Source organism: Crotalus tigris, unplaced genomic scaffold, assembly GCF_016545835.1.
Source record: "Crotalus tigris isolate CLP2741 ecotype Arizona unplaced genomic scaffold, ASM1654583v1 scf7180000017601.7605149639:7615979, whole genome shotgun sequence".
Lineage (NCBI taxonomy): Eukaryota > Metazoa > Chordata > Lepidosauria > Squamata > Viperidae > Crotalus > Crotalus tigris.
In genome coordinates, this window is record NW_024096505.1 from 1,109,416 (window position 1) to 1,135,228 (window position 25,813).

Below are 25,813 nucleotides of genomic sequence, written 5' to 3' on the forward strand. Positions count from 1 at the left end.
ATATTTACTGTATTAAAAATAAAATTGGCACCTTCACTACCACTAGCAATTCTCACAATTGTTTGATGTGATTTTAATTGTATTTAATTTAATTGTGTTATTTTTCAACAGAAACTGGTAAATAATTTTCATTTCAAGGACTCAAGAGAGGGTCTTGGGAGATCCTGTGTTTAAGAAACACTGTTTTATTAAATAAATTGCATATAGGCTTATGCCTTACCATGCTCTCCACTCCACACACCTGTATTTTCCCTTTTCTTGCCTTGGTTTTTGTCTGAGAGGAGGAATCTTTATCCTTCATTTTATTAGTTCATCAAACTGGGTGTCATTCAAATTTGGCAGCTTAAAATGCTCGTTAATCCATTAGTGCCACTTGAAGACATGGCTTTATGCTGAGGCTCTGTCCTAAAGTGGCTCAGTGTTATTATCTGTATTTATTCTACTCTTTTCACTTCAAAAGAACATAGTTCTTTCTTGCAGATGAATATCCACAAAGATACATGGAGAAATGGACTATTTTTGTTAAGAGGATGGCCTTTCAAAGACTTGGTCTGTAAAGGTATAATAAAAAGTGAAGTTATTTGTAGAAGAGAGAGGCTCATTTCTGATCTAGAAGGGTCAACTTGGATCCCCATGAAACTGCCAGATGCTGAGCCAGGTCCTTGTTGGACTTCCTCCAGTCTCTCTCTCACAAAACAAAACAAAACAAAAAACAAAAAACCCTGAGGAACTTCTCATCAGAATTTGAAAGTTTCTTTCACCTTCCAGTACTTTCTTTGTCCTCAACCTCTCCTGATTCCTCAAATTTCTTTATAACAGTCTGAATACCACATCTTGACTATCCAGTTTGCCTCCTGATTTCCCTTGGAGATTGGCCTTGCTGATGTAAAAGTATGATTTTATGCCTGTCAAATTCTGTGATCTTTGGCATTTTGACTAGAATGATGTGACTGAAATTTAGACTTATACTCATACAACATGTGTCTGTACTGTATGTAATGCTTAAGCATGTCTTGCACAAACTTGATGTAATAGACCTTTTTGCACAGCAGTCAATTTGGCATAAAATAATAGAGATGTTTCCAATGACAACACTTAGGGTTTAATTTCATTTAGGTTTATGGGAGCCAGGTGTTTGCTGTTGCTCACATGTAAAGTGATGCCACACTGCATATAGCCTATGGACGTTTTTTTTTTTCTTCCTATTTTTGAATACTGCTTACAAATATCCTGTATTTTTTGGTTGTATTCTAATAAGGAGACTGAGCCATAATTATATATGGTCATTATACCATTGCTATAACAAATCTAATGGTGACCTAAGACTTTTGCATAGTATGGTATTTATGGAGAGAGAAGGGAGATGTTATCCATATATCCTCTATCCAAATATTCTGTACATACTCATGAATACGCCCACCTGTGGAACAGACCCTCACATTTTAAACCATAATTTAATGAAAAATGTGCCAATTATAAAAATTAAAACATAGAAAATTTTTGAGGGTCAGCTTATCTGCAAGTGGCACATTTTTCATGGTAGTTAAAAATTCATGGGTGGTTTTTGTGTAACCTGTAATGCAAAAGATAATTCTTCCCTTGAGGAAGAAAATAGAAAATTAATACCCCATTATATTCTTCTTTTTGATTATTTTATACATGTAATCTAAAAAACTGGAGGCTTTTTAAAAATGCTTTTAACTGGTGCCATTCTTTTATGATTACATCTACAGAATATATATATATATATATATATATATATATATATATATATATATATATATATATATACTCCCAGAAAATACATCCCAGAGAATAATAACATCAGTAACTGACCTATTACGCTTCATTTTAATGAAGAACAAGACTTAGGAGATTCCATTTTTTAAAAAAGTACATAAATAGACTAACCATTGCACTTTGTTCAACAGGAATTAAATCTTGGTCTTTACTTAGATTGTTCATTGACTTTATTATCTTTCTACTTATTACATATTTTAGCATGTAAACTTCACTACAAAATGGATAAAAGTCACATGTGCCAAACCAGAAAATATACAAACAACATTCTTCATAGGGACAGTGGCCACTAACAGTTATACACAACTGCACATCACATAGATTCTTTTTTCTGGAATAAAAACAATTTGTCTACTTATTGTCCCTACAACTCATGAACAATTAATAAGAAGTATAAACATAGAACCATTTGATTTCTTCAATACAAAGCACTACACAAATGTCATAGACATAGAAAGTTTGCTCGCAAATATTCTCCATTTAATATTTTAGAGCTAAAAATATATTTCAAAGGCATCTTTATTTATTAAATCCATCTAGGGCTGTTGGGATTGATTGAACTCTCTTTTTCATTTCCACAGCCACCTTCTTCTATCCAGTCTTGCAGCTTTACATTCTTAGAAGAAGCTGATGTGATGTACTGTAGCTGAGACCTAAAATTGTACAATTGTCTATAAAAATATATAATTTTATTTCCCTTGCTGAAGGCCTGCACTGCTAAGCCTTCAATTTCTACGTTAATTTCATGTACATAGAACTTCAAGACACACACAAAGTACACATGCCACATTCTTCTAGACACAACTATTATTCTAATTAGCAATGCAATGAAAGGCAATATGTCAAGGATACAATTTCCACTTATTAACATATGGCACAATTTAGCAGTATCTTTATGTGCTTCCTCTACTTTGTGTTCTTTAAATGCACCCAAATCATGATTTTTAATACAAATCTTAAGTTCAATAATACATTTTTGCTCAAAAAGGCAGGCAAACTTGGAGTACTAGGTGCCAGTTACACAGGTCTCAGTTGTCTTTGGATGGCATCATCCAGACTAGAATTTTGGAAAATAGTATATGCAGTTGGCCAAAATATCGCACCCTTCTTCATAGCCTCACTTTAACCAAATGGAAGCAAGAGGATAATCTGTTTCTTTGCTATGTTATTTCCTTTTTATATTTTGCCAATTCCACCATAAACACTACTTCTGTTCTTTTAGGTTTTATTTTGACTAAATTTTACACTTCTTAAAAATCTGAGAGGGCACAAATGCATTTGCATGTGGAGCATCCCTAAAGGAGGAAGTTCAGTATTCTAATTAAGCTGGAATTCTGATGCCATTTCCCATGCAGGTGATCTATTAACTACTCAACACCTAACACAGTGTTTTATATTTGAATGAAATAATTCAATAAGGTTCTCAAATTGCAGCTTTGTTCAATTAGCACTCCAAGTCATGTTACCTTGTGATTAATATTATGGTTTAAGTTTGTACAGGATGATCTCTACCTATGGTCCATTTGAAAAGGAAAAATATTAGGCCACAGTTTACACCACAAACAGACATGGTCCACAACATTTCAAGTTTAAAAGCAGGAGACTCTTGGGGAAAAAAATGGAATGAGAGGGGTCTATTAATTGGTTGATATTGCTGGCTCTAGTATTCTTTTCCCACTAGAAGTTTCCAGTTGTTGTAAATGCAGATTTTTGTGTAAGCAGCTCACAGAACAGAATCACTGATCATTAATACAGTCAAAGTTTCTGCATACTTTTTCCCAACTATCTTCATACTGAATATGAGATTGCAAAGGTTAATTTAATGTAGTAGCAAGCACTGATCAATCCCCTATCCCCTTTGCCTTAATCTAAAGGCCATGAGCTATTGCTGGGATTAGAACCACCAAATCAACAATGATCAGAACCAGGGAAAAACATTAAATTCATTGCTACAATCTGGCAATTTCTGAAGTTCAGTTGTAGATTCAGTCACTTTGAATATCCCTACCTTACTTTGTAAACATATCAAACTAGGTAGATATGCAGAATATGTAGTGAAATGCTCATCATCTATTTTATCTGCACTTTATGTAGATAAAAACCTCATTATAAGGGCTATGTAGTCTTTTGGAATTGATCTCCAAAAGATACTTTTGGTCCTGCGTGCAATACTTTAAAACAGCAGCTTAGTCTGACTTAATGCACTGCATAGTGCTACCTTTGTGCTCAAGAATATTCCAAATGAAACATCCAAAGCTTTGTATAATTTTTCTCCATACAATTTAAAGATACAGATAATCATGCCACTTTAGAATGAAAATGCTCATTCTTCAGGGTAGTTTGGGCCCTTTATATGACCTCATGGTTATTTGACTGTTGATTCTCTTTAGCCATTTCACAAGCTGATAATGATCTTTAGCTACCATTCACATTATGATCTTCAATCATCATCCACATGTCACATCAAGTAATGAAAATAAATAAATAAAGGCCACCTGATTTAACAGCACAATAAAACCAATCTGGTTTTGTTTAAGTTTGACATAGCTTAAAACAAAAAAAATCTAACCATAGTTATGCAGAGTAGTATTGAATAAAGATATTTTTATTACAATCTTTCCTGCTATATATTATAAATCAAGAAACAAGTATGATCACAGTACCAGACAGACAATTATTAACACCACCCAGGGAAGATTACAGATCAGGGAACTCAACAAGGCAGTATCTTTAGCTAGAAATCTTGGTCCTCTAAAGTTTTTGTAAAGTATTGCGTTGATCAGATTTGCTGCATTTTGAATACAATTTGGTAAAGAAATATCAAAATAAAGCAGTTTTAATATATATACATGCTTCTTGAAAGCATGTTAAAATCAAGGATTTGTATGTTTTACAAGTATGTTTCTACTTATTTTCTACATGTTATTTAAGTTCAGGGTTGTGAGAAACAATTAAATACATTAAAGTTAATTTGAACTTCATTTTACATGAATTTTGGTCCTGCTGACCCTAACCCTAGTAAAGGATTACAGTATGTGCAAATGTAGTAGAGGTTCCTTACTCAGTATATTTTAAAGAAAAAATAACTTCAGGAAGATAACTAATTGCTTAACCATTTCCCTGCTATTGATTTCTGTGCATAACATTGTCATTTTCTGAAGCTATTTTGTTTAAAATCTAAGCATGCCAGAATTCAGTTACACATTTTTATAACATAATTACCTTGTTATAAATCACAAACAATTCAAACCATAGTAATAAAAATTAGTTTCACAGATATACTGAAACGGTCCTTGCCAAAAGTGGGATACTTATGAGTAACATGTTATCAATACCATTCATTTTTGTTAAAACAACTACTAAAAAGTAGTAGTAGTTATTCAATTTAGTGTTATATGTCAAACAGAGGTATATGATTATACTTCTGCTAGTATTAAAATACACACTATTTAACTTCTTTAATTTCAATATGTTTCTTATCCAGCTAGCCCAGATCAGCTTTGTCTCTCTCTCTCTCTCTCTCTCTCTCTCTCTCTCTCTCTCTCTCTCTCTCTCTCTCTCTCTCTGTGTGTGTGTGTGTGTGTTTGTGTGTGTGTGTGTAGAGAGAGAGAAAGAGAGAGAGAGACAGAACGAGTCTAGGTCCTTGCATTAAAATATCTTAAGTTGCTGATGCTGAAAAACATAGTTGGGTTCACACTTTAGGATAATGGCTAAAGCCAAGCCAAGAAATAATAACCTTTAGAGATGGTGCATGCCATTATATAATCTCATACAATATTGAAGGTGCCAAGCACACAACTGCATTTTTTTTTGTAATGCTAAAATACCCACAAAAGAATGGTAAGATCCCATGCGAGAGCACAGCATAAAAAAAAAAAGCATTCTGTAGGATGTATTTAAAAATGTTGATGCCTGTGTGTTACCCTCACCTATGGCTATAGCAAACCCTTGCCTCTCTTCTGATCCATTTCACTGCTCTTTGGAGAAAAAAATGGACAGAGAGAGATGACTGGATACTGACAGCATCTCCCTTTCTTTATTATCTCATTCCAGACAAAAACAGATGTGTGAGGACAGTGCTGATGCCTGACGTATATACTTGGGAAACAGTCATCTCTACTGTGTATATATTGAAACTCAGCTGATGGGCCTGTAAGTAGGACAACTACTTTATGAAATATTCTTTCCTTTAAATGAATATGCTAACATATAAAGTATTTGTTAGTGGCTTTGTGTACTTCTGATTCCAAAAGTATTTGGAACTGGTTGTCTAAAAGAAAAAACAGTCATAGGAAAACGGAATCAATGTTCCATGTAATATGTAGATGGATTGTACATATAACCAGATAATGTAAAGCAATTAAAAATCACAGCAACTACCAATGATCTGTGATAACATACTGAACTTTTATATTTCCTTTTCTTTAGTGATTTCCTGTTGAGTCTCAAACATAAGAATCAATATCTATAGCAGGAGTAACAGTGTAGGTTTTTCCTCAAAATTAAAGGAATGATTAAAATTAGCCAGCATTAAAAACAAATAAATAATATTTAGTATTAAAATACATCATTTTAAAGTAATATTTAAAATTTATTATAAGATGAAGATTGATTTTGAAGGGATCTTTTCTTTCCTCCAAAAGGAATATTTTGCTGTTCTCCAGACTAGCTGGATGCCTGGTTAAGATTATATTTGTACTGGCTTGGTGATTATTCTACAAGAGAAGGTGTTTGAGAAGGTTTGACATAATTAAAATTCTGCATTGAATAAACATTCACTTTTTCTTTAAAAATAAAATGATTCTTATTTATCTAAAAAACAAAAAACAAATTCCAAATGCTCAATTTGAGTTAATACATACTGGTTAACTTATGACAAGGGAAAAGACAGCTAATTTTGTAAAAGACAAGTTAATTCTCCTAGAGAATTACCAGCTCAACTGGTAGCATATTTTTGATTATTGCAGCTTTAACTATCTATTTTTCTATGAAAGATGAAGAGCCTTAATATATTTGTCCCAGATTTAGGAATATTATGGCACTAATTCACCTACTAGGAGCAAAGGGCAGGAAGGATGATTGTCTATTTTCAAGTTTCCCCAAACTGTGAGTAGTGATGTAAGTAGAATGCAACTTTATCCTTGATACATTCTGTACTCTTTTAAATGACCAGATAGGCTTAACAGATGTAAAGTCTCTGTGCTCTGATTTCCCCCCCCCCCAAAAAAAACCTATATTCTCCCAGTCCAAATACTATGTTGGCTCTAGGTAGGGCAGTGAACACTGATATTGGATTTTCTTCTTAAAGTTAGAATGGCAATTGTTGACATAACTGCTTTGTTTGGTTCTGTTGGCAGGAATCTCATGCAGTAGTAGACTGCCACATTTCCTACATTTTAACGACTTAAAGGTTATTTCATGGAAATGGTAACAATAGATAAATGACTGCCTGGATTTCGGTCAATTATAGAATTTTTCCATACTTCAACAAGAGAGATTCTTTTTCAGATACAGACTTTGCCTTTTGATTTTATCTTAAAGGGAATGTGTTTCTTTCAGATCTGTTAAATATGTGTTTGTATTTTGCCTCCAACAATTAAAAAGAGTAGGTGAAAGAAGTTCTTAGTCAAAGTGAACATTCTGAAAAAGAGACAAAGAACCCCCCCCCAAAAAAAGTAAGAGTTCAATTGGTCTAAACTCTTAAATAACGCTTTTAAAGGTGTTATTTCTATAGCAAACCAGCTATCCAGTCAAGATATATCTGGATGATACAGAGATGTGCTTTGACCTGAAAACCTAAAATCAGAATTCTACCAAGATGAGGTTGATTCATCTAATGGAATGTTGAAAGCTATGATCAGTTAGCTGGATGAAGAAATGCTATCTTCTCCAAAGGGCTTATACTGGCATTTTCTAGTAAGAGAAGCAAATATGGCTTCCAAAACCGTGCAGTGTCTGGGAAGTGGTTCAAAATACCTTTTAGCTTCAAATACAGATGCTATGATTGCATACTGAAAGGCTGGGACAGGGTGTGTAGGCAATATTTAGCCACTGTAGTTTATGAAAGCAATCAATGATGTGCTAGTGTTGTTTACATTTTAATTCTTTTCGCAGGCAAGACGAAGGTAGTCTGAGTTTCTGCATCTGCTTACTGCCCATGCTGTTGTCATGCTTATCAAAGACATTAATGCCTACATATTAGTGAAATGCTATTCCAGAAGACAGAGAAGGTCTTACATTGCCCTAGCCCTAAAATAGGCCACAAGTGAGAAACTTGTTTGATGCTGAAGACCACTTTGGAGAAAGAAAAAAAAACCTTCAGGTGTATGAAGGTTAGATCATTTAAATATTTTTAATAAATGAAAGTTAATAAATCTTTAAGATTCTAAGAATGGAATTCACAGGTTGGTTCAAGAGTTTCTCATGTTAATGAGAACACTTTTGCAAGAATCTGAGTTTCAAAGATGTCCCAAGAAAAAGATATTTAATAGAAATAATGAAAATACCCTGGTTACCTGTAAAGAAGAAGGATTGTGGATTGATATGATACCCTGTTTTTTTCTGTTCCATATTATTTATGGAATAATCAACAATGGGAGCAAAGAAATAAGAGTTAAAATTAATTGTGCATGATCTTAAGACTAATAGATAAAGAGAATCAAAGCTAATTTAATAATTTCAAAGAGATTGGGCAGTGTAGGGCTTCAGGGTTTAATCACTATGGTTTAGACAACAGGTTCCTGGTGCTTGGTTGACAACTGTGGCTGGTGTCTTCAGAGACAAAGATGGCCACAACCACAGTTGCCAGCGAAACATCAGAAAATCTATTGTCTAGACTCTAGGCTATCATCACTAAACCCTGAAGCCCAACACAGCACAACAGATACTGGCCATGAAAGCCTACACCAGTATAATCTCCAGTAAGAGATTAGTGCATGCAAAAGAATACAGACTCTGCTGATTTCCAAAGTATTTAGGTATGTTTATATTTCACTGCAATGCACAACTGTTAATTATTTTAGAATAAAACATTAATAACTGTAAATCCATGAAGACTGGCCTGTACTGGTTAATCAGTATTAATGGGCATTAAACTCCCAGAAAAATCTATGTTCGTTTCCAGAAAGTGTGCAATGTTTTTGAAAGGGATAGAAACTGCAACAGCAATGCTTAGTATGTTAAAACTCTGCCTCTGATAGAACTGATTCATTAGATGGTGCTTTAATTTAATTCTCCATTCATAGAGCAGGAATACCCTCACTCACAGCAATAAACAGTGAATTGGTCTTAATATGTAACACAGCCTTTCACTTCACTCCTAGTTGTCAGAAGATGAACTGGGATTCTCAGATTTCACAGTAAGTATTGGTTAAGGAAAAAGCTGATAAAATTGAGTCAAGCCTATTCTATCAGAGGTAGAATCGCCATTATATTCTACACATCATTTCTTTCTAAACAAAAATATGACTTGGGATATTTTTAATAGTTTGATAGTAAAGGATTAGCACCTCTGTACAGTGGAATCTTGGATTTATTCACAGAAGGGAATGGTTCAGACATGTTATACCTCCAAGGCCTGTGTGCAGTACCTACTGAAAAAACCCACCCACCCATCCATCCCCTTATGTTGCCTGAACCTCTCTTATGCTCTAGGACGGTTGAGGTACTGAATATTTTAGCAGGCTACCAAACCTCTTCATTTAAGGGAAATGGTAAACTACTTAATTGGCACATGACACTTTACCACAGTTTATATACTCCAGTCAATCAGTTCACTAAAAATGCAGTCCTGGAATCTTTGGCAAGGCAGGAAACCTTGTGTGCTTATACCCAGGTTTTATAATGAGATTAAATTAATTTGACAGCCATTTTCATACCTGGGAGGGAGCTGTAATACACACCTAACTTTTTTCTCTTCTTAATTCAAGCAAGGCCAGCACATGTGCTTGGTAGTGGATCTCATCTATGCTGGGCACTATTTCATGGAAGTCAGGTTTCTGTCACAGATCTAAGGCAAACATCACAATTTACAGGAAAGAAAATGAGGACATCAATACATTGTGTGTTGTTAGGAGATACACAACCTTTATAACACAGTAGCAGTTATTATTATCTCTGGGTTTTCTATGTCCTTTTTGCTTTGGATCATCCTCAGTTCCAGCTGGGCTGAATTAGGTTTGTTTCCTTCTCCAGCTTGGGCTTAAAAGAAAACAAACAAAAAATACAATACCATGGAACTTTAATATTAATATAAAATAGCACAGAAGAAAATCTCAGTTCTCCTAGACCCACAACTGTCCCACCATCAATAAACTTTACTGTCATTCTACTACAGTTTTAAGATCAGTGTATGAAGATTAAATATAAGGGGCATTAATAAGAATTGTGAAACATGCGAGTCTCCGATATGAAAAGGTTTTTTTGTAATGATCCCAAATCCCTGAAGGCCTGTCTCTGGGAAATAAATATAGCCTGCTCTCACTGACTGTTGGAAGAGGTTAACAATTTATTTACAGGTGGTCCTTTACCTACAATCATAATGGAGCCTGTCCATTGTGGTTGTAAATCATGGCAGTCGTAAAATGAGTCACCCACATAACCAACCCGATTTTAGTGAAGTAGTATAACTATGTGTATGTGTCTCTCAGAGTTATTGCTATCTTCTTTTTTGGTTCTGTTATTTTAATTTCATATATTGAAAACTGCACTTTATGGCTTACTTATTTGTGCTTTCAAGTTGCATTTACATTGAAAAGCGGACTAGAAAATTATTTTTATCAAAAATAGGCAGAATAATAATAGTAATTTGTTACATGCTCAGTCACTCAGCAATGACACTTTTTAAGTAAATCTTCCAATAATAAATGAATATACTGTATGCAGAACCATATGCTAAATAAATAAATAACTGTATGCCGAATCATTGTGAAATTGACCTACCCTTTGCACTTTTGATGGTCCTTTGTATAACATGTTGCATTGCTGATACTGTCTTTTCACAGGCCATCTGCAATTGTAAGAAAAAAAAAGTTTTACAATATTACTATTTCATTGACTCTGACCAGATTGAATGATTGACAGTTTAAATAATTATTTAAATTGGGTAAAAAATAAAAATCAAAGTATTTTACTTTTAAATTATTTTCCTATTACAGAAATGCTGTCCTGACTGACACACCATGCTAAGCCTGACAGAAGTTGGTTTGTTATGTTTTTTCCTCTGGTGGGTGAAACTATAGATTGCGGTTTAACATCAGTCCAAAGTTTGCCTTATTATGTTAAAACAGAAGCTTAACATCATTTCCAAATAGAATTTTTTATGGCTACCCAGAATTTTACTAAAGTAATACATAGCCTTATTTTGTATAATCTCTTGACCCTGTTGAGAAAACATTTTTTTTCCTATAACTGATACAGAGAAGAAATGAAAAAAAAAAATCAATCCATACCTTAAGATTGTCTGGGTGTTTGTGAGTCCAAGCCAAGAGCATGGCAGCAAATAGGTCTCCTGTTCCAACAAAGACAGCATCTACTTTGGGAGATTCTATTCGGATCCTTTGTGTCACTATAGTGCCATCTGCTGTAGCTAATAAGGCATTATTAGTTATATTCGGTTAGTTATATTCTTCTCAGTTATGTAATCATATAGGAACAGTACATCTTAGCATGGCTTTGTCATACATTACAGTAAAACTAGGGCCTGGATTTAGATGCACTGATACTGAACAAGCTATATTGAGTCCGTGTCGCAATTCCATGGGAGCACAAGAAAAAATATAGTATTGAACTTTGACACCAAACTGAATTGGGCTAGTGGACTTTGCAGAGTTAAGGATTTTTCCCCTCAGTCTTTAGGAGCGCATGCCTTTCCTGAAGTCTCCTCTTTCAATGAAAACTTGGAATCTCTTGGAGAATATGGAATGAAAAGTTTAGAAGTGAAATTAGTTACTTTCTGTTGACTCAATTACAGTGTGATAACATGCTCCAATGAGTCAATACATCCAAAAAACTGTTTCATTCACAGTGCTTTCCTTCACCCACTGACATCTACATGTGCAGTATATACAGCTACTTATGATATGGAATTCTGTGTAATTGGCATTTCAGATCTTGTGCAGCTTCTGCGTGATGTGGGTGATATATCTAACTCACATATGTCCATTTATAAAGTGATTCAGCACCTGAACAGTTTGACTTACTTTAATAAATACTAAAGCTATACAATATACCCAATTATTTTAAAAAGAGTGAGAGCTAGAGAATGGAATGGTGAATTACACCCATTTTAAACAAGTCAACATTAAAAGAATGCAAATTACAATGGGAACATGTACACCTAGCCATTCTTAAAAGACAGTTTATCAGAACAGAAAATATTTTTAATTGCTTAATATATCTCTTGAATATAACTGGCATCACCACTATTATTGAAGATGACAAAGTTACAATCAGCCTATGATCAGTAGTCTTCATGTTGTAAATAAGATTATTTTATATTGCATTATTGCAACAACAAAGCAATGTTCTAGTAAGCAGAAAGTAACTTACTCATATTAACTGATACCTGCTCAAAAATAAACTCTATTTAATTCAAATATCCATACTCTTAAGTGAGATAGGATTGCAGCTTAAATATTCATTGGAATAAAGTTTATATGTTTCTGCAATTTGTGCTTTCTACATTTGAACAGTACCTGAAAACAAAGCATTACTTTTATATTAACAGAAATGGGAAAAATTGGGTAAGTTCATGCTACCTGTATTGTAAGTGTTCTAACAATAGAAGACTATTTATTAAAAATAAAACATACTTCTCCTTTGGCTTCCTAATGCAATCAGATAATCATTTCCTGAAGGAGCTGGAAGGTCTGAGCTGGTGATTACAACCGTTTCTGGTCCCATATTGTGGAGCATATCCATTACCTTTTCAAATATATGGGGGAAAATATGTTAGTACTAATATGTGTGTTTGTGAGACAGTGACTATGCTTCTTGGGACATAAATGTCTACACTGCATGCATTTTATATAAAATATAATACAAAATGTCTAATCTACAAACTGACATTTTGTTGGCTTTGTTGAAAGAAAATTGTAAAGAGCCATGGATAATATATTGTCTTAGAATGAGAGTTTCATTTTGACAAAATATAACTAGTAAAATTAATGTCAAAATATTTTACTGCAAGAATCAGATACACTATCTTTAATCCAACCTATAGATGTTGAAGCAATAATAACAGGACAGACATCCAATGGACATCCATCCACTGGTATTAATGGCACTTCCACAGATATAATTGGCAGGATTGTATCATGAAAACAGTACCGATTTGTGCACTCTACAACATGTAATACAACTGATTTTGACTTAGCATAGCCTTTTGCAACCTTAGTGCCCACCAAACTACATAGACTTCACCTCCAACATTCTAAAAAGTGGTTATGATGGTTGATGCATTCTGGAAGATGAAGTCCATGTATCTTAGAGAAAGGCTGGTAATACCAAATCTAAGAAATAACCAGCCACAGTATACCGACTTCCCAAAAGAGAATAATTCCTTAAATGCTTTTCCTTAATAGCAATAGGTTAGCAACAGTAATTCCAGGAAATGTAAAGTTCTTTCTGTATAATTTCATCAAGGCATTCTCAAGCATTAGCATATTCTACTAGTCACCTTTTCATGCAATAATTATTGAAGTCTTATATGTAGATTGTCAGGAATTTGGGGGATAAAATAGTATCAGGAACTAGGAGTCGTCTTAGCAGCTAAAGGTGTAAAATCAATAGACAAAAAAATATAGAGATGTATTAACAGATTTCATTAATGAAATGTTCTAGAATAAGTAACCTGTATAATCAACTCTGCAGTAAAGTGGAATCTCTTTATCATGATTACAAAATTGGCATAAACACTAGGGGCAGTACTATATAGCAGCTGGAGATCAAATCTGATATTCTCCAATTCATTTACTGCTGACAAATTTATAATTTTCTGCATAATGGGAATGAGAAAATTTTTAGTAGAAAAGCGATGTAGCTCTATCATCCTGTTAAAAGCACGGAAGGAGAAACCTGGCTTCCAACACACTTACCTCTATCGCTTCTTTTTCACTATGTATCTTCCTGCCAGTAAGTAACCTAAAGTAAGGAAATAAAAATTTAAAACATTATTTTGCCCATTAGAAGTATAATTTCAATAATGTTTTTATGGAATATTTTAGTGAAAAATATCAATTAAATCTCTATTATGCTAAATGAGATATTTTTTAAAAAAAAAATTTGCACCAATCTATTTAACCATTCTCTTGTCCCATTCTATTCAATACAGTAGATATATTATTGAAACCAAAGTATGGTTATCACATAGCTTAATGGAAGCTCAAGATGTATTTTTTAAGGAAACTTCCAATAACTCCACAAGCTTATCACAATTCCACAAAATATGATTCTAATTCCTTCTCCTTTAGCCTTTGTATCAGTGTTCAGAATCCTTTTGCTGTTATCCACTCAAAAGAATTTTGCAGCTATTCTAGCTTCAAGGATCCTAGGCACTTGAGCAGAATTCGCAATGGAAATTGAACCACTTCACTGAGTTAATTATTTCAGGAATTCAGAACAAATTTAACTTTATTCTGTTGATTTCTGCTGAAGTGTCTCTCAAAAGCAGGTCTAATTTACTTCTGAAATCATTTTGCTACTTTTTGATTAAGGAAATGTTTTGAAACGTGTTGCCTCCAAAATAAAGCCATCGATGTAGACATTGTAATACTTCACATCTGTATGAAAAGGTAGATCTTCCCAATCTTCTTAGTCAACAATTCCATTAAAGATAAAAGTACATATTGCACTATTTATACTATGCAATTGTAGTTTTCAAAAAATGCATTTTTAAAGAACAGTAAATGCATATCTTTATTTTTCTTAGCTTGAATACAGATAAGACGATTAACAGTTTTATTGCATTAAATTATTTTCAAATTTCCTTCCCACATGAAATGTCTTTTTAAAAAACTATCCAGAAAAGAATAGAAAAACTAACTTGTGTTCTTTAAAGAAACATTAATTTACTATTTTTAAATCAACAACTGAGTTTATACATTTTTTAAAGTTTGATTTTTTTAGAGGGCAAAAAAACTCCCAAGCCTATTCTTCTTCTTCTTAATCATCATCATTATTATCATCATCATCATCCTTTGTTGTTGCTATTCATTATAAAGGTAATGTAATCTGCTGAACAATGAAAAAAATTATTGTCTTTGGAAAATTTTTAACAACACTCACTCAGCTTCAAACTGATTTGGTGTTATTATATCTGCTACAGGTACCACATTATTCTTATACACAGGAAAGAGGTCCTCTGGAACATACTGTAAAACAAAGGAAATTATAATAACTTTAGATGGTTAGGCAGTTCATTCTAGGAAAGTGAAAAGGTTCAAATACAAACACATGCAGGGACAGTTCCACTCAATTAACTAGTAGCTGAGACTTATAAGCAAAGTACATTTAGAAAGTTTCCATGTGAAGGAATGTCAAAACAAATGTTGACAATCTCCAATATAAGGTTGTAAATACTCCAGGTTAGCTACAATATACAGTCTCCTAATCTTCAGGTATCTATGGTTCATCTCTTTCAGCAAAAAATGTATGAACTTGTACAAATGTGAGGTGCATAGTAGCAACACTCTAGATATTTGCTAATGCACATCCACACACTAAAATGGGAAATTGTAAAAAGGTTAGACTGGCATAAGGAAAATAACTCAAATTCACTGACAAGCCACTTCCAATGAAGAGATTTTCATGGAAGCATTCATTTATGCAGCCATGCTTCAAGCTGTCTCATTCTTCTGTCCATTCGTGAAAACTCGGGATTAGCTTTCTGTTCAAAAGCAGTTTAATCTTAAGCAATGTTCAGAAGAAACAGAAGATGCCTATGTATATCTTTTGCAGAAAACTGGTACTAATTTGTTGTAGAATAAACATGGAAATACATCTGTGGGGGACTGTCCTAATAATTTCTGATGAATGCTGTATACTGTAGGATTTATTATGCCTAAAACATACAATATGTTATTACTTTGGCATAACACATTTGTTTATAAAGATGGGCCAAGTTCATAATGAATTACCAACCATATAGCCTTCCCCGCTCCATTTGTCACCCATCACAGGATCACACACTACAAAAGAAAGTTAAAACTTAATCATAAGAAGGGAACATGTAGTAGCATGTAAGGATGTTTTAAAATTAGTAACAATTAAAACAAAACTCTGTCAGTCTTGTTTCAAATTTCAATGCTACTTCCAGTAATGTACAGAAATGGGATGTAAGAGAGATCGTCTATAATGACATCATGACATAATATCACATTAAATGACATGGTAGTGATATTCATTGCTTTTAAAAAAATGTTCCTATCTTATGCTGAGAACTGGATCTCTGTAAAAGCAATACCAAAAAAGTAGAAAATGATCATTTGTGGCAGGATCCAACCTGAGCTGGTGACTGGGACCAGAGGTTTATTCTTCTAAGCTTTTGGACTTATGCTGGAGCCCATCCTCGGAGAACTTCTCTCTCTCCAGAATGGTCATGTGTGCATTTTTACATGGGCCCATAAGAAGTCAAGCAAAATCACAAGTAGTGTGTCTACCTTAAAATATCAGAGAAACACTTCTCAAGCCCTGAACATTTAAATGGCCAGAACAACAGCAAGAAAAGTCCAATGCCCTACAACAACTTTTCCCAGTCTAGCAGCCTTTCATAGTTTTGAGTTATTCTTACCTGGCTAATGACAGTTGGGGGTAACTTAACAGTTCATTATAACTGGAGGAAAATTGGTTGTGAAAGACTGTCCTACCATAGTAGAGTGTGTTATTTCTTCAAAAGCAAAAAAATTAATTTGATCCCATACAGCCTTATTTGAAAACTCAAGGAGAAGCAGATGATAGTTACATGTGGTACAAGCTTCTCAATGACTGCTGTATTCAAATTCTCTTTAGGTTCTGGCACTCAATTGCCTCTTTAATGTTAGAAGAGATAAGCCAACATAATAAATAGTTAGCTGCCTCTCAGATATGATTATTGTCTTGCTTTCTGTTCTATATTCATGAGCAAACAGCAGTTAGAAACAGATAGTAATTTAACAGATTTATCTCAAGTCCCAGATAACATCACAAGTCCAACTTAGTCTGTGGTGCTTTTGTGCCTTCTTGTGTTACCTATGTACCTTTCTAAAGCCCATGGAGAGATTTCAGGAGAGCTATTAATGTGATGGAGATATATTGAATTATTAATTTAAAAGAATTATAAGGCCATCCTCCTCACAATTTTGTACTCTAGACAGAGTATAAAATAAAACTTAAAAAATAAATGCAATGCAAAACCCAAAAAAAATCCCCCCAAAAAATCAAAGAATCAATACATAATTGAGATTAGTGATAAAAACATATTCTGTACACATATCACACAATGGGCTCATCTACCATCCTGGCTCAGAGCACAGGAGAATAGCCAGGTCTTCATGGCTCTAGGGAGGGCCAACAGGGTCAGGGCTATCCAATCCTCAGAGTGGGGATGGAGTTGTAATAATAGAGAAGGCACATAGCTTACGTCCCATTAGATACTGCTTCAGAAAAGGGACCTGGGGAATGCCCATTCTCTGCAACCTAGCAAGACATTCAGAGATGACAGGGTAGAAGCAGTGCTGCAAGTAACCAGATCCTATGTCATATAGGTCTTTATAGTTAATAACAAGTACCTTGAATGGCACTCAGACATCTATTGAGAACCAAACCAGTTTCTGGTTGGTCTTCAAGAACAGTCCATGAGAGCACATTGCAACATCCAACTAGGAGATGACTAAGACAAGAGTGACTGTAAACTGGTCTCCTGATCCAGAAACCTGATTGGCATAAAACATGGAGTTGTTACTCAAAGGCCCTCTGAGTTGCAGTTGCCACCTGTTCCTCAAGTAGGAGCCATGAGGATCCCAAATTGCAAATTGGCTTTATTGAGGGGGTGCAATCTTGCCTGCGACCAATGGGGAAAATCTCAAGAGCTGGATTATCCAGTTCTGCCAAATTATCTGGTTCCACTGGATTCAGCAATGGCTTCTTGAGAAGCTGGACTACCAGTTTCTTCAAAGTCTGTGGAATTTTGAAGGCATTCTAAGTGAATGTATTTTTTTGAACCGTAATTGAAATGTGTGTGAACTATAATTAAGGAGTACAATTTTCCTTTATCTCCAAACTAAGTTGTAAGTCAAGATGACTAATACTAATTTCTTATAACATAAACACCTTTAAAAATATATCCGAAATTGAGGAATCTCCAATAGTATACAATGAATAGCAGCCTTCCTCAACCTAGTGCTCTCCAGGGCTGTTAGTCATCAGTATCTATCATGCCCAGTTGGTATATTAAAGTTCACCTATCATATGGCAGGTATCCCTTTGGGAAGGCTGACTTAAAATGAACTGTTTATGTAGCATAAACTTACCATATACCAGATTGGAGTTTTGTTGCTTTAGCTCTTGAACAATATCAACCACCATTGCAAGGAATGATTTGTCCCGGGTATAGCCTTTGATAAATTGAGAAGGGGAGATTAAGATTATATAAAACCAGGTTTATTTAGCTTTGTTTCTATGTGGATACCACTTCTGAATTTTAAATCAAAAGATTAATGTATTTTATATTTGTAACTGTATTGAAGAAAGTTGGAAGTTACCCTTTTTCTATTGCTTTTTGATTTTCCTTTATTCCTTTGCACTTTTTTCCTTTATTTTTTCCTTCTCTTTTTATTCCTTATATTTTATTTTTTGTAGAAATTTAAGGAAGTATATAACTTTCAATATATATTTGTAATAGTATTACAAACTGTAATCTGTCCCCACAGTAAACATCTCAATAACTGATCTTTTATGAAACATCATAAATTTTCTGAGATTTGGGATAATAACTGCCCGGCTTTACTTTAGCAGTGCTTTGATTTTCCCTATACAGTAGTTGTATTTGACAAGCTTTCTAAATATGAATGGATATGCAATGATGTTGCCAGTTTTAGATTAATAAATTAACATGCATATATAGATTCTTATAACAAGCCTCTCAACTGTCTTCCCATGTATATTTTCTTCTTTGGTAGAAAGCCAACACAGTCTTACATCCCAAACAGCAAAAGAGGCTTTTGGCCAGCTCACGTGTGGATTAGCTGAATCATGTTGATTTCTTTGTCTTTGTGAATAGCATAGCTCTAGTGATAATATTCTTGTTTTTATCTTGATTTACTCAGTTAGTCCAGATGTGGAAGATAGAAAATTTACCAATAGCAAAGATGTCTGGCTTTCATCAAAAAAACACGGCACTAAGGTGCTCTTAATTATTTATGTGTGTTTCCTTTCCATTGTTGAACAATTCAGACAGTTAACTTTTTTTTTTTTAAAATAGACAATTGTAAACAAATGGTAAAGATGGGACATTTAAAATTAGGTACTAATATTATATATGAACCCAGTTTTTAGATTTTGACAGTGCAATGTGACTTAGCCATTATAGTTTGTAAATCATGATTTATGACTTACTAGGACACGCAAAATAGTATACTAACCTAATACTGCATAGAATCTGAATCTTTTCAATCTTATTCTCCACCTAAACTATACCAGAATAGAATTAGAGAGCCAGTGATATATGCAATCACCTATGGCATATTCAACAGGGGCTCTAAAAGCCCAATTAAATATACTGATAATGACCTATCTAGAGTTAAATTCTGCTAACCACAACGAGTTAGTACAACCACATCACCCTGCCAACAAAAGTGTGTATAGTCAAGGCCATGGTTTTCCCAGTTGCAATGTATGGCTGTGAAAGTTGGACCATAAGAAAGGTTGAGTGCCAAAGAATTGAGGCCTTTGAACTATGGTGCTGGAGAAGACTCCTGCGAGTCCCTTGGACTGCAAGCCGTTTAAACCGGTCAGTCTTAGAAGACATCAACCCCGACTGCTCTTTAGAAGGCCAGATCCTGAAGTTGAAACTCAAATACTTTGGCCACCTAATGAGAAGGAAGGACTCACTGGAGAAGGGCCTAATGCTGGGAAAGATTGAGGGCAATACATGGAGTCACTGAAGCAGTAGGAGTGAACTTAAATGGACTCCAGAAGATGGTAGAGGACAGGAAGACCTGGAGGAACATTGTCCATGGGGTCGCGATGGGTCGGACACGACTTCGGAACTAACAACAACAACCACGAGACATACTGCAAGGTAAAGAATGGAGCTGCAAAATCAGGCAAGAGATGGAAAAACAAGTTTGCCTTTTTTGAATGAGATCCAGCTTTTCAAGCATCCTCTGTGCCCAATGGTTGCTTTTCCAAGATCAGAGACAGCCAAAATAAGAACACCAGGGATATGCTTAGAGAAGCTGTAAATTAATAGGATTGAAAGTCCTCCTGTGTCCTGGAAAGGAGGGACAATGCATGATATTTGTATTGTACAGGGTGTTTTCTTCCAAATGGCAATCTTTCAAATGGAAGTGATTAAGAAAAAAGATAACCCTTCTTTTATTACTCTACCAGAGCTTTGGGCATGGGATTCTTTTTTTGGATTCTTCCCCCACCCTTTTACTGGTAAGATTGCTCTACCCCTGTCCTGAATAAAGTGGATATGACCAGCGTTTCTGCCTTGGAAAAATTAAAGACAAATGCTACATTAAGCCAAAGCATATATACCAGGATGACTTTTATACCTTTTACTTGTAGTTAACTATTGCTTTGAGATTAGTTAACATGGCTAGTGATCATCTTTGAGAGTTTAAGATTGTGGCTAATTATTTACCCACAATTTTTCCCAAACTACCAACCAACATGTTTTATTTTTTTTAGCTAAACTCCATGATACTTGTGTATTACAATGAACCAATTCAAAAACAAAAGACAAACTATCCATGGCTATATTGGAAAAAGATATTAAAATTGATTCCTCTTTAATTCAAACTAAATATGCATCTACAATATATATTATAAGAAAGACTGGTGAGAACCACAACAAACTTTATTGTAAGAAATAGGGAAAAGTGGCTGATCTTTATTTTTCTAAAAATATTTTATTTTTATTCTATTTTGAATATTATTGTATTAGATGCTAGAAGGAAAACTTTTACAATTTTGTGCACTGTGCAACCTTCATTTTCAATTTACCGGCCTATGAGCTGATAATGTAAGGCAAAACCTGCACAATCATAATGAATGGTAGCTGTTTTAGCATGTAATATAAACAAGGAAAAAAGAACAAAGAGTTGTAGGCCAGTAGAATTCCATGATTCTAATAACATCTTTTTAGTATTACACCTGAATAAATATGCAAATATTCTATAGCTTTGGCTTTTTGCTATGTCAATGTTGTTGCGGTTCTGAGCAGAAGACCACTGATCTACAGAAGGGCAACATTAGAGGTAAGATGGTGGAGAAACAACCTGGTTGAAGTGAGCAATGCAAGTCCTTGCTAGATGTTTGTTTGAAGTCCAGTTTCTAGCTTGATGCAAAAGGATTCCTGAACTACTTCTGTTTTGGGGAGTGTAACTTCATCTACAACCAAAGGTGAAGAGTTTCTAAATCCCAAAACCCACAGCCACTCATCCTTGCTAGGTCTGAGCTAAAAACTATTATTTCCCATTCAGACTCCCACATATTCTTGATGCTGGGAAAGCATCATTTGGTCAACTAAGGATACAGATCCATAACTCAGATCCAAAACTAAGTATCATTAGCATATTGATGATATCACACTGACTGATGATCTCACTGTGTGATTTCATATAGATATTAAATAAGATTAAATCACGTGAAGTATTAATACCACTCTTCAATGCCTTGGTAAGGCCACACTTGGAATACTGCATCCAGTTTTGGTCACCACGATGTAAAAAAGATGTTGAGACTCTAGAAAGAGTACAGAGAAGAGCAACAAAGATGATTAGGGGACTGGAGGCTAAAACATATAAGGAACGGTTGCTAGAATTGGGTATGTCTAGTTTAACGAAGAGAAGGACAAGGGGGGACATGATAGCAGTATTCCAATATCTCAGGGGCTGCCATAAAGAAGAGGGAATTAAGCTATTTTCCAAAGCACCTGAAGGCAGGACAAGAAGCAACGGGTGGAAACTAATCAAGGAGAGAAGCAACCTAGAACTAAGGAGAAACTTCCTGACAGTGAGAACAATTAATCAGTGGAACAGCCTGCCTCCAGAAGCAGTAAATGCTCCAACACTGGAAGTTTTTAAGAAGAGACTGGACAGCCACTTGTCCGAAATGGTGTAGAGTTTCCTGCCCGAGCAGGGGGTTGGATTAGTTGACCTCCAAGGTCCCTTCCAACTTTACTATTATTATTATTATTATTATTATTATTATTATTATTATTATTATTATTATTATTATTATTATTATTATTATTATTAAGAGTAGAGATGGTAGAACCTGGGGAGCCCCATAATGGAAGGATCTTGGGCTGGATCACCTCCCCCCCAATATAGAGTAGATACAGGCATGAAGGAAGGACAAGAACCAATGTAACATTGTAATTTCCATTTTTAAGCTTTGAAGCCAGTCTAGAAATATATTATGATTGATGGTAATGAATGTTCACCAAGAGATCAAAAAGATCTATAATGGATGCACTATTTCTATCCCAGTCGCACCAGAAGTAATCTAAAAGTGCAATCAATACTGTCTCAGTTCCTATGGATGCAATTGCCTACCTATTCTGCCACACTTTAGAACTCAATATAGATACTGAATATACATTGAGCATATATATTAACTGAACAAATTATTAATTTTTGGATTTTTTGCTTCATTAAAATCAGTTACCAAAACAATCCAGTTGCACATAGTAACCCAAAAATTTGGGCAATATTTTCAGATCGGCCTGAAATGATACACACTTTCAAGAAAGACAAGTCAAAAATTGGAAGTAAAAAATCTTGATAACATTAAAACATGCAACTTTGTAATATAGGGTATTCTTTAAATTTTATTAAGGTAGGGAAATTCTTAAATGCTAAAGAACCTTATATGGCTCTTCAGATATTATTTTGTGGGACTCAAATGCTCATCAGTCTCAGCTAGAGAGTTGTAGTATCTGGAAAGCTTAAGAAATTCTTTAGCTGGCTAGTGACAGGAAAACGAAAAAAGTCACCTTGCAAAATTCCTGTGAACTTATTCTTATATTTTGTTCACTAACATTTTCCTCAAGGAAAATAACAGAAATGTTTCCCAAGCAAATGGATCTGTTTATGCTGAAAAGCCATTTCTATCACAGGGCAGTCTCATTCATTTATATTCAAGAATTTCATGGAAACCAAAGGGAAAAAAATTATACAATGCCCTTCATGGCAAAGTAACCTTTAAGAGTTATGATTCCAGACTCACATAATTTACATTTTCCTGTTACCTATAGGTTTAAAAACACATCTTTTCTTGTAGAAGTTACATAAATCAATTATATAACAATCAATTTCATCTAGCAAGTTTTAAAGCACGACTACACTACAGAAAGGAACATGAATAAAAAGGAAATAAAAGGCTGTTTTGCATTTTATGCAGGGAGGTGAAATCGGGTTAATGATCCATAGAGAAAAAGTGTGAGAAAAAGTGAGATGATTGTAGGCAAAGGTTTGTAGTATTGTGCGAACTTTCTACTGTATTTTCCTTTTGAAATATTTTTCCTGGTACTAGTAAATATGCTCATTACTTAGCCATAGTTAAAGATATTTATGATCATGCACTCCCTCTCCAGATAAGGGACCCTTTTTGCCTTTATCCCAGTTAAATGCTAATGTACAATAAGATCAATTTTATTCCAGTTTCTAGGGTTTTTTTTTATCATTGCAACTAAACTGTTACAAAAAACAAAGCAGTATATACTTTACCAGTAAGTACATAGTCGTAATGATTGACATTGTTCAGTTTCAGTCCTTCATACAGTTCATGAAGTTCATCTGAATTTAATACCTGTCCCTTCCAATGATCATAACCTGAATAAACAAAGAAAACAGAGACTTAGTGCTATAATATAGCAATTGTGATCTCATTTAAAGATAACAAAGTGTAAATGAAAGTAACAATGGCTACTCAATAATAGGTATAAACACTTCAAATAAAGCTTTTGCACTAGTACTGTTATCCTAAAAATAACATTGATGCCTGGGGAGGAAATAAGTTATATGTTTTAACAATAGGGGTTGGGAGAGAAAAACTGGGGGGCGGGGAGATTTTAATGCTGGAGAAAATGTTACTTAGCGCTGGTCACTGCATTTGGGCCACTCAATTAAGAGGAGTTCTAGAGGCCATACAGGGACATTATAGAAGCCATGAATTATCCTGCCCAGCTTTACAACATGAGACAAAGATAAACCTTTAGATGTTAGCTTTAACAAACACCAGACGACGTATGGCTGGTTGAGTCCTTATTTCAAAGACATTTCCTTACCACATTCTTCAATGCCTTCAACAGTGGCAGAGCTTCTAGTGTACCTGAAAAGTTTTTAAAAATTCAGGGAGATATACAGAGGTGTATCTGTTTTGAAAGTAGCCCATACTGAATTGTACAGCATGGTAACGCTTTATATCATTTTATAACCTTATAGAATGGACAGCCATTTGTCCGAAATGGTGTAGGGTTTCCTGCCCGAGCAGGGGGTTGGACTAGATGACCTCCAAGGTCCCTTCCAACTTTACTACTATTACTATTACTAATGTTTTATGTTATAAAATGTTTTATGATAAATTTTATATCATAAAATGCTTTACAAAATTTCCAAATTTCAATTCCACGGGAGTCATGGGTCCTGTATTTCAGACACATTGTGTACATTAGCCCATTTGAGGTATCCTGGTTCAAAAGATTTTGCCCTATAATGCATCATTTTGCCCAGATAAGGTTATAGACACAATAGTTTTAAGTAATGCAACATTAACATTAACAAAGAGACCATAAATATTCCTTCTTGGATAATGGGTAATGGCTATCATTTCTTTTGGTTTGAGGTACAGGATGTACCTGTACCCTGTACTTTTGAGGTACCTGGACTCAAAAATTGTTGCTCTGTGATGCACTGTTTCAGCAGTTAAAGGTTACACAGAGACAGACATGATGTTTTAGTAGTGTATTGATTAAAATAACGTAAGGAAAGAAAGCCCACTTTTGTGGTGAAGGAGCCCTGCTTGTATTTTGGAGTGTTGCTGGATGGAAGTCAGTAGCTTTCACCACTACTAATATGCTAACTCCATATGCAATCACTCCTTTTATGATGAGTGCAAATAGAACAGATGAGTTCAGTAAATCTTTATTTGATGTTGTAGCCTCTGAAATAGTTTCATACATTTCAACCCAGTACCACTGCTAATATTGTTGAATAATAATGGCTGGAAATGGATAGGTTTGTAGGTGATGATCCATTACTTTCTCACCCAATGTATTTATTTTTGCCGTTGAAAATAAATCAACATTAACATTCAGTTAACCCTGTTATACTTTGGAGGTTTTAAAAAATGGAATTGGAAAATCTGCCATATTCCAAAATGGAAACCATAAGAAAGAGTTTTTCAGGTTTTATGAGGCATGAAATCCATCAACTTATAATGATAATTGCCATAGCTTTTGAATCAAATTCAATCATCAGATTTCTTTGACCTCTTCTCATTAAAGTATTTGCATTTTGGATCCGGAAAGTACAAAAGTTCAAAGATGCACATATCAGTTGTGCCAAGAATACTTATTAATAAACATTGGGAGGGAGAGGGGGAATGCTCCAAGGCATTTAAGGACACAGTACAGTATCACACTGTGAACAACAGAAAGCATTGGGTAAGCAAGAAGTGGGACAGCACACTAATCTTTTATCTTTGGAAACATTCAAAATTCAGCTCTTACCCCTCAGAAAAGAGAAAGTTTACTTACATTTTCCTTAATTTAGTGTGGACAGACAGTTTTGCTTAATTAAAAAAA

General features: G+C 34.5%; 1 protein-coding gene across 9 annotated transcripts in view; it reads right to left on the bottom strand.

The window, feature by feature from the left end:
• Positions 1–1,832: 1,832 nt before the first annotated feature.
• PDXK (pyridoxal kinase) overlaps positions 1,833–25,813 on the bottom strand; it is a 45,181-nt gene continuing 21,200 nt past the window's right edge. Inside the window, exons 3-12 of one of the 9 annotated variants that reach the window (XR_005559786.1) lie at positions 23,736–23,840; positions 18,306–18,389; positions 15,940–15,986; positions 15,085–15,170; positions 13,896–13,941; positions 12,612–12,723; positions 11,250–11,386; positions 10,741–10,807; positions 9,702–9,808; positions 1,833–2,453 (exon numbers count right to left, since the gene is read on the bottom strand). Coding sequence is in view for 3 of the 9 variants with exons in the window: in XM_039368452.1 (XP_039224386.1) it covers positions 9,887–9,999; positions 10,741–10,807; positions 11,250–11,386; positions 12,612–12,723; positions 13,896–13,941; positions 15,085–15,170; positions 15,940–15,986; positions 18,306–18,389; positions 23,736–23,840 (797 nt within the window). In the remaining 6 variants the exon portion in view is untranslated. Of the gene's footprint in view, positions 10,000–10,740; positions 10,808–11,249; positions 11,387–12,611; positions 12,724–13,895; positions 13,942–15,084; positions 15,171–15,939; positions 15,987–18,305; positions 18,390–23,735; positions 23,841–25,813 lie in introns of all 9 variants that reach the window. The other 8 variants (XR_005559781.1, XR_005559779.1, XM_039368452.1 and 5 more) reach the window with 8 other exon arrangements.